This window comes from Mauremys mutica, chromosome 4 (assembly GCF_020497125.1).
Source record: "Mauremys mutica isolate MM-2020 ecotype Southern chromosome 4, ASM2049712v1, whole genome shotgun sequence".
Taxonomy (NCBI): Eukaryota; Metazoa; Chordata; order Testudines; family Geoemydidae; genus Mauremys; species Mauremys mutica.
Window position 1 is genome coordinate 135201080 of NC_059075.1, and position 10125 is coordinate 135211204.

The window sequence follows — 10125 nt, forward strand, 5'->3', positions numbered from 1 at the left end:
GTCTGGAGTTACACTGGTGTAAAACCAGCACAAGAGGGGAATATAGTCACTGTTTCATTCTTGGGCAGCCCTGCGTCAGCCCCCATTGGGAAGGTTTTTCTTCACAATCAGAAAGGCTTGATGGTTAAAAGCGCAGGGCCTGATTTCCAGTCGGTGCTAAGCAAACACAGCTTCAGGCAGTGGGCCCTGCAGGGCCTCAGTGCCTCTGACAATCAGACACCTTGAACCAGCTCAGTCTAGCCTTTGATCTTAGGTACCTGCAGACCTCGTTACTCCACAGTCCTCTAAGGAAGGTGTTGTCTGCCCGTCCTCCTGCCCTGCTGTTGCGGGGCCGGGGGTGGGGGTGGGGGGTGAAAAGTGAAAGCAAAGAGTCTAAGGAGTTGGGACTCTGATCGTCTCTTCGCCGTAGGAGGAGAGTCTTTCTCAGAGGTCAGCGGATGGAGAGGGAGCCTGTTCTGGTAGTTCAGAAAACGCACAGGGCTAGATCTTCCCATGTGATCCTCCCAGCTCCTCGGGCTGTGCAAAAGGGACTGGATTCTGGCTGTAACTGACCATCCCTGTGTGAACTCTGAGCTGGCATAAAGCTGGTGGTGCTGGCTCCTGGGCTGGGCATGTTCCACCCCCGTGAAGGGGGAAGGGCAGATCTCCACTTCGTTACACCAGTCCTCAGTCTCCCAGGCTGCTGTAACTCACACCGGGACTGGCATAGACTCTACAGTGACCAGACAGCAAGTGTGAAAAATTGGGATGGGGTGGGGGGTAATTAGGAGCCTATATAAGAAAAAGACCCAAAAATTGTGACTGTCCCTATATAATTGGGACATCTGGTCACCCTAACAGACCCTCTCATCGGTTTCCTGGTGCCCCTTGCACTGAGAATAGCTTGGAGGCAGTGGGAGAAGCCTGCTGTCTGTGTCTAAAACCGAGCAATGGACTAGTGGTGTCCGGAAACCTTTCAATTTCAAGAGCAGCCCGACGGACTTGGCGCGTTGACTAATGCATGCTGTGTTGAAATGGCTGCAGAGATGCAGGGGGATCAGGGCAGCTTCCTAGAGTGCTGGATTTCGTACAGTCCAGTGGCCCCACGTGCCCTTTAGATGTCCCTCCCATATCAGAGAGGAAATAGAGGAAAGCACTTCACCCCTCTGCTGCTACTGCTTGCCTGGCCACAGGTGAGGTGGCTTATCCCGGGGTGAAGGGGAAGACGGCAGGCATGTCTGGTGAACCCAAAGGCCCCTGAGGAGACACTGGTTCCCTTCCCACTTGCCCCCCGGCTATCTCCCCTATTGTGTGATAGCCCCTAGAGGCCTCATTCTGTCTGAGTACTCTCATGCCCTGCATCACCATGGTATCTGAGCACCTCACAACCACCAATGGATTCTATCCCTGCAGGCCCCCTGTGATGGGGGGAAGGCTTAGCTCCCTTTCACAACTGGGGATCAGAGGCACAGAGAAGATTAAGCGATTTGCCTCAGGTTGAGCTGGAGATTAAACCTTGAGGCCCAGTCTAATTCCCTATCCACTTCCTCCCTCGTTAGGCCAGGCCTTGTACAAATGTTAGCCCTGTGTCACGGCAATGCTAGGAAGGAGAGGCAGCTTCTCGACACTGACAGGCTCCACACCAACACTCCTCTCCTCGCCTTGCCCCCAGGCCCACGCTGTACATTGCCTAACTGTCTCTTCTGTCCTTTCTTCCTGCTCCCTTTCTTCGGGAAGCCACGCTTTGCCATCCTGAGGCGGTTAACGCACAGCAAACAGGTAAATTAACCTCTGTCACTCACTCTCCATCCTGCCTTTTCAGTGTTGTTCCTTCCTCCGTCAACACTAACTCGTCTCTTTCCATGATGCTCTGGAAGGCCCCCATTTGCACTATGAAGATCCTCATCTTTTTGCTTTGGGACAGGATGGATACCTGCATGAGAACAGTTTCTCTGCAGTGGTGCGAACAGAAATAGCCATGACAGGCACCCAGGTTAAAACCCGGGGCCTGATTCTCGTCACACATACTCTGGTGTAAATCAGGAGTAACTCAGTATAGTGACACTGGTGCGAAACCCCATGTAAACGGCTGTTGTTTGTATGCACCTGGAAGCTCAGATCAGGACTGGGACCCCGTTGGGTTGATGCTGCACAGATATATGTTGGAAGTCCATCCTTGCCCTAAAGAGCTGGCAGGCTAAAGTGAGATCAGAATCCAGCCCTGCGGGAGGTATTTAATTTTTATGCATCCAGGCGAAACAAAAATCATGTCCTAATATGCCTGGGCCACAGTCCTGTTTAAACCTGCATATCTCTGTTGCATAGATAAAGCCCCAGGGCGAATGTGTTCCTTCCAGGATAGCTACAGCTCACAGAGCGCAAACTGTTAGTGGTTGTGGTTGAGCGTGTGGGAGAGCAGAACTGCGCAGTTAGTTGTATTTGTTTTTCACCACTAAGCTGTTACTAAATTTGTCAGGGTAGGATGTAGCTTGAGGGCTGAGAGTGCTCCAGGGGTGCATAGGATACACCTGTGAACCCCTGGACATTCCACCAGCTGCAGGGCAATGTGAGTGGACGGAGCAGCCCAACAGGGGGCGGCAGAGCACCAGAACCAGTGTGTTGTGGTTTATTTAACCAGGAGGTCTGGTTCTGTTACAGCTTGTTTGACAGCGGCATTAACTGGGGCAGGGTGATTGCACTGCTGGGGTTCGGTTACCGGATGGCGATTCATGTGTACCAGCACGGGGTGACCGGCTTCCTCCGGAGCATCGCTCGCTACGTGGCAGAATTCGTGCTCCGCAACCGCATCGCCCAGTGGATCGCCGACCAAGGAGGATGGGTAAGTGAGCCTGGCTTTTTTTTCTCTGCAGGGCAGGTGGGCCGGGCTAGGGTCAGCACGATTCCTCGCTTAGGTGGGCTTGTGAGCAGTGTTGCTGGTCAAATTGGGTCAGAGGAGCTTGCAGCTGAGCTCTGACCAGTTGGGGATGCTGTGGCGCAGAGTGGGAGGCATCAGAATGCAGCCAGCTGCGGGGATGTTTCAGGAGTTAGGCCAAAATGTTCAAACTTGGAACCTAAAATTAGGTACTTAATCCACACATAAACACCAGTATCTATTTATCTAAGGTACTTACATGGCCCCCATCTCCATGATATTTGGGCACCTCACAAACTTTTCTATATTTACCTTTGCAACACCTCTGTGTAGCAGGCCAGTGGTATTATCTCCAGTGTACAGGTGGGAAACTGAGGCACAGCGAGGCTAAACGACTTGCCTAAGGTCACATAGGGAGCCTGTGGCAGAGCAGGGAATTGAACCGGGGTTTCCCCAGCCCATGTCTACTACCCTAAGCACCCTCCCTGTGTGTACAAGCAACCCAGTTCTCAGGAGGTCTAGGCGCCCACAACTCCTGTCGTCTCTGGCGGAAGTTGAGTGTGCTCAGCAAATCAGGCCCTGGTTGTTTAAAGCTGGACATCTGAAAAATGAGGCACTCCAAATTTGAGGGCAGCGTAGAAAGTGTAGCTCTGGGTGAGGTCCTTCTCCTGCCATGTTAGTGAGTGTCCGATAACAGAAGAGATGAGAGCCATATCCCCTTAGGAAAGGGATAGATAATAAGATGGAAAATATCATCATGCCACTATATAAATCCATGGTTCACCCACACCAGCATGGGGTTCTGGTCACCCCATCTCAAAAAAGATGTATTAGAATTGGAAAAGGTACAGAGAAGAGCAACTAAAAGGTACAGAGAAGGGCAACTAACATATGAGGAGAGATTAAAAAACAGGGACTTTTCAGCTTGTAAAAGAGACAGCTGCAGGGAGGAGGCTGGGGGGTGTATGATAGAGGCCTGTAAAAATCATGGATGGTGTGGAGAAAGTGAATAGGGAAGTGTTATTTACCCCTTCTCATAACACAAGAAACAGAGAATCTAATTCTTGTGTTATGAGAAGGGGGAAATGAAATTAGTAGGCAGCAGTTTTAACACAAACAAAAGGAAGTACTTCTTCACACCATGCACAGTCAATCTGTGGAATTCCTTGCCAGGGGGATTTTGTGAAGGCCAAAACTATAATGGGGCTCAAAAAAAATTATATAAGTTCATAGAGGATAGGTCCATCAATGGCTATTAGCCAAGATGGTCAGGGATGCAACCCCATGCTCTGGATGTCCCTAGCTCTGACTGCCAGAAGCTGGGAGTAGATGACAGGGGATGGATCACTACCTGTTCTGTTCAGTCCTTCTGAAGCATCTGGCACTGGCCACTGTCGCAAGACAGAATACTGGGCTAGAGGGACCATTGGTCTGACCCAGTCTGGCCGTTCCTATGTTTTTATATCGAAACTGCTGTACTGAAAGTAAAGGGCTGATGGGACCCCTTAGCTGCAGCAGGCATGCCTATTGTGTGTACACTAGAGCTGGCTGATGGATGAAAACACTTATTCACTGATGATGAAGATCTGAAGTTTCTGTGGGTTTACCATGGTGTAAAGGGGATCAGAATCTGGCTCATTCAGTTGCAGGGCAGAGCACGAGCATATTTTAATGAATCCAGTGCTGCCAAGTTTGTGCAAAAAGCAACCCAGGTGATGTCTGAGTGCCAGGCATACCAGAAACACTAGTGCAATTGGATCATCCTGTTGCTGTGTCTTTCACCTGCCAATTCTCTCTCCTGCTAGGTGGCAGCACTGGAGTTGGATAACGTTTACGTGTTGTACATGATGGGGGTGTTGGTCGTGGTCCTGCTGGGTCATTTGGTGGTACGACGCTTCTTCAGCCCATGACTGGAGTGGAGGCCGAGGCCAGCGATCTGGCCAAACTCTCTCTCTCAATACTCCACTCCATCATAAAGACATCTCCTGAGAGAGAGGGGCTCAGGGAACAAACAAGGGAGAGCAGTTTGGAAATGATGACTCCTCTTCGGAGACAGCACCATCCACGGAGAGACTGCCATCCGTGGGGAGACTGCCAAGGACTACACAGAGAGGCGTTAATGGGGGGATTTTGGGGGTGGGGGTGGGGAGGGATTGAATTATCTCATCCAAAGGTTGAATGCAGCAGTCAGGAACATCAGCACGATGACATTCCCAACATGCAGCGATGGGCGAGGGTTACAGGCTCCTGCAGTGTACAGAAACTGGAGAAGCCCCATTAGAGGAACAGACGTTTCTAAAGTAATGCACGTGTCTCTCGCATCCACTCAGTGGCATTCTTAAGAGCCCTCCCAGGGAAAGGCACAGAACATCCTCTAATGGATCTCAGCCCAGATCTCGCCTGCCTTCGCATAACAGGATTATAGCCACAGCCGTTAGTCTCTGCTTGTAAGTCATTGGAGGGGGTCAGCCAGTGCTGGAGAGTCCAGGGGGTTTTGCTCTTACCTTCTCTTGCTTCCAGCCTACCAAGCCCAGATTCTTAGTTTTCCGGTTACTTTAAAAGAACATCTGTGTCCATCTCTAAACAAATACACTGTTTGACATGTGACAATCATGACTAGAAATCCAGTTGCCCCCAGACAAAATGACAGACTGATCCTGTCAGGATCTGAATTTGGAGATCTGCTTTTCCTCCCAGGGACATCGCAGACACCTAAACAGAGCAGCATCCTAGGACTGTGCTAGTGGTCCTGGTTGCCAGCCCTTCCTAGGGGAACGCAGAAGCCTGAACTTCAGGGTGGCAGCAGGTGTATAAGGGAACGGCTGGTTTTCAAACACTAAAATACGGTCAGGTTAAAAATCCTGGGGTAAATCAGGAGTGAACGTTCTGGATTGTGATGCACCATCCCAAGTCTGCAGTGTTTGGCTTACAGGCACAGTAGATGATGGTCTTCATCCACAAAACTTTCTATGGAGAATCCGTCTGGCGGGGCCCCTCTCACTTGACTCCTGTATTTCTGTCCGTGATTGGAGATTGTAAACCGCTCCCTGTTGGCAGTTATTCAGAGTGGCGGCAAAGCAGAGCCCCCGCTTTGAAATCCCCTGAGCTTTTGTGCAGTGAGCGTGGGGTTTCTAAATCTGGATCTGAGGCTTGGGTCCATCTGTGCTTCCCACTTCAGGTTACTGTGTAAAGCTTGCAAACTGTGACTGGATTTAGGCTATGTCCACCTGGGCCTCAGACTGGGTTTAGACCCAATTCCTGCTAACCCCATTTCTAGCACTGTTCGGCCAGCCAGTGGGGAGGGAGCCAAACTATCTTCTGGTCAAAGGAGAGTGGGAGAGCCTGTTATCAGCTAATATATGGCTTCAGTGCCCTGAAGCTGAGGACCTGGCTCTTGTCTAAAGGCTACTGTAGCTAGGGCCAAACTACTTAATTTTATCCTGGAGACTGGATAGAAGCACCATCGTCACTAAAAGTATCTCAAGCGTTATCAGGGATTTTTCCGTTTTTGCCTGTGTCGTGAACCTTTGCTGGCTGCGGTGCACAGCTTACTGGAGTAGGATGGGAGAAGGCAGCTGGGATGGCTGCTAAAGGGATGCTGTGATTACTCTTCTAGGCAGTTGCAGTGGTGGATCTCGTAGGGATTGCCAGAGTGCATCAGACCCGTGCCTTGTCTAGTCTGGTAACCTGGCTCAGACGGTGGCCTGGTGCTTCAGAGGAAAGTGAAAGAAGCCCGCCGTAGGAAAACCTGGGGTAATCTGCCCCCATGAAGGCCTCATCCTAATCCCTAATAGTTAAGAGATTGGCTTTAACCCCGAAGCATGACGTTTAATATCCCTTCTGAAATTTGTATTAGCATTAAATGTGGTAATTCAGGCTATTCCTGTTATCCATCTAAATTCCCACGCCCTCTTTGAATCCTGCTAAATGCTAATCCTCAGCAACATCTGCACTGGTTCCTCTATCTAATTATAGTCTATATGGTATTTACTTTATCGGTTAGAATGACCCAGCTTTTGTTGATTGAATGTCTCCTTGCTCAGGAAAGGAGAACATTAGCTCCCCTTCTCTAGACCATTCATTATTTGATATACTTGTCCTCTTTTATTTTTCTCCTTTCTAAGGTAAAATGGTAGCAAACTTCCCCTCATATGAGTGTTCTTCCAGGCCCTTGACCATTCTCTTCACCCGTCTCTGAACCTCCTCTTGTTATGCAATATCCTTTTGGAAATGGGGTTCCCAGTACTACACGCAGTATCTGCAAACCACAGATTTTTAAAGACATTAGAATATTTTCCATAGCGTGCTGCATCTGACTCCTTATACATCCTGCCATCTTGTTCGCTGTTTGTCACCAGCTGCACACTGAGTGAAGGTCTCACTGAGCTGTGACGTCCAGGCCCGTCTCCCGAGTTGATACAGTTAATTTGGAACCCTGTACGCTGTATGAGCTCTTTCCCCTCCCCCCTTCAGTGTGCATTACGTTGCAGTGATCAACACTAAGCATCACTTCCCATCATGTTGCCAGTTCATCTGGCTTGATTAGGTCCCACTGGAGTTCTTCGGTGTTCTCTCTGGTCTCGCCTAACCTAAATAACTGGGTATTATCTGCAAATTTTGCCACTGCAGCGCTCACCCTCTCTTCCAGATGACACTGAACTCCAGACCTAGTACAGCACCTTGAGGCATCTGCTGTTAATCTTGTTGACCCATGCCAGGGATTCTTCATGACTAATTAGTTTCTTTAATAGCCTCTTGTGCAAGACCTTGTCAGAGGCCTTTGGAAAGTCTAAATAAATTATGACAACAGGCTCTATTGATATGTTCCAAGCACTCTTGTAGATTAGTGAGATGTGATTTTCCTTTGTAAGAACCATGCTGACTTATCATTTTGATCCGGAACAGTTTACCAAGGGCCATGCTGGATTCTCCATCAGTGACCATTTTTAATCATGATTTGATGTTTTTTTCTAGAATATTTGCTCTAGAAATTATTTTGGAGAAGTTCTGTGGCCTGGGCTATCCAGGAGGTCAGACAAGATGACCACAGTGATCCCTTCTGCCCTTGCAATCTATGAATCTGCCAGATGTGTGAATTATCTGTTTTTTTGTTTCAACCAATTTCCCAGGAACCAGATTCAAGGCTAGTAGATTTTTTTTTTTAATAAGATGCTTTATGGTAAGTGATCAAGTCCCAGTGGAGTCAGTGATACGAGACCCAAGAAGGGAATCTTTAAAACTTGAACCTTTGCTTTGTTTACTGCGTTTATTCTCTGCCACCTCAAAAAATATTCAACAGGACACCGTCAAACTCAAGGACTGTATTGGGGCATTTGCTTTTTACCCCCGTAACCTTACTAGACAATCATCCCTGTTGCTAGCACTAATTTCTAAGTGGACAAAAGGCAGGTTTGAACTGGGAGATGAGACAAATAGGGCAAGGAGCTGCTAAATGAATTACTGATCTGCAGTACTGTATTCAGTCTCTGGCTGGCACTGTTGCACAAGTAGATAGCTACCAGAGGCACTGAGGAGAGGAGTGGAGGAGGGATATCTTAAGTTTAAGTCTATTTGGAACCTACCTTGAAAAAGGGAGAGAATCCAGTGGGGAAAGCTCCTGTGTGATTTTTAACAGTATCTTACATTGGTCCAGCTGGCCCCATGTTTCATCTGCTAAACCCAGCACCCATTAGGAGCTGCCTTAGGGTCTGTGTTCTGAGCTGTCGTTTTCATCTATTTTTAATTGGGCTGCTGGTCAGGGAGGCACTGGCTGCTTTGGGGGACAGGGCTGGGAATGGGCAAGGAAAGCCTTTTCTCCTTGGCCCTGCAGGTTCGACACCAGCGCAGAAGAGAGAGAGGACCAAAAAAAACCTGTGTAGAACACGTGGGTGAGCTCAGTCCAGAGAGCTGTGAACAGGTGTCTACCTTAATCTCCACCACCATTGGCCCTTATTAGCTGTCTCAGCAGAGGAAGCTTGAAGTGGGGCTGTCTGCAGGGGTGTTATTTCAGAAAAATGTTGGGGGGAAGAGGCAGGCAGTGGAGCAAAGTTATGTCAGCATATAGAACATTATGTGTGATTACATTATAGCCTGCAAAGCTGGGAGGACTGGTGTGTGTGTGGGATATACAAACCTATGAAAAATCTGGGGGAGGGGAGGCAGCTGCCCCCCTTGCCCCACAGCAAATGACACCCCTGGCTGCCTGTGCTATGCACAGAGCATTTCAGTCTCTGGGTTAAGCAATGGCACCAATTCTCCCCCCCCCCCTTTTTTTTTCCTTGGAAGGAGCCCTCCTTGCTTTAAGGAAATGAAAGCCCTACGAAGGGGGAACTAGGTTACAGTCCTTGCAATAATCCCAAACTGCGGTGAAAGCAGCCAGCGTGTAAAGATGCCTGTGGCGGGTGGTGATGAAGTTGACTGGAGTCCTTAACAGAGTGTACGCTGGAGGCTAGCTAACAGCCTGCCTTGTAACTCCTCCTTGTTCCTGTTAAGAAACTGTGGGTGTTTGCTGCACTGAACAGCAGGGGTTTCCCTGCAGAGTCCTACTGTAATACTCCTAGCCACATGGTACTAACTTGTGGGGAGCTGTGGCCAAACCACTACAAAAGCGACACCTAGTATGGCATGCTCGTCCCCACAGTGGGGACAGACAGAATTGCGGACCCGAGTGAGGTGCTCAGGAGGAGACAGGTGGGTGCTGGAAGAGGAATGTTTGGCAGTGATCTAGTTCTTACACGGGAGTGGGAGGGGAGGGATTAATACAGATTGCTGGGTGTTGTTCAGGTTCTGATCTGGCAGCCAGCTATAGAGGTGAAAGGTATTTGACTAGGAGATCGACTGAAGCAAGGGATGTGGATGAGGAACAATCCCTGCTTCCCAGCTTCAGTTCTAGCCCCAACTGTTGGTACCAGGGACCATGAGGTGTTACTGACTGTTGGGGGTTAGGCAGGGGTTGATTCTCCCAGGGGGCTGTGCTCAGTAATCTGCCCTCCCCGGATGCCTCTAATGGACTCCTTAGTACGGCATGCCCACAGGGTTCCTTTCTGTCACCCCTTCCTGCTGAATGTCCAGCCATCACAGGACCCAGCATAAGCGGTATGTCTCAGTGGCAGCAGACAGGTGGCTGGCAGGAAGCCAGTTATAGCTCCCTGATTCTCTGCCTTGGTCCCAGAGCAGTTTACAGCAGCCCCCCCAGACCCTGCCAGCTGGCTCTGGTCCCCTAGAGGCCATACATCAGCTGGGGATTGTCAGAGCTACCATGCTCGCCTCACTCC

The 10125-nt window shown here is 49.5% G+C and overlaps 1 protein-coding gene across 1 annotated transcript in view; it reads left to right on the plus strand.

The window, feature by feature from the left end:
• The window catches only part of BAK1 (BCL2 antagonist/killer 1), a 33664-nt gene extending 25497 nt beyond the window's left edge, over positions 1-8167 (plus strand). Inside the window, exons 5-6 of the mRNA XM_045014697.1 lie at positions 2638-2818; positions 4657-8167. Coding sequence (XP_044870632.1) covers positions 2638-2818; positions 4657-4761 — 286 coding nt within the window. The 3' untranslated portion in view covers positions 4762-8167. The remainder of the gene's footprint in view (positions 1-2637; positions 2819-4656) is intronic.
• Positions 8168-10125: the final 1958 nt, after the last annotated feature.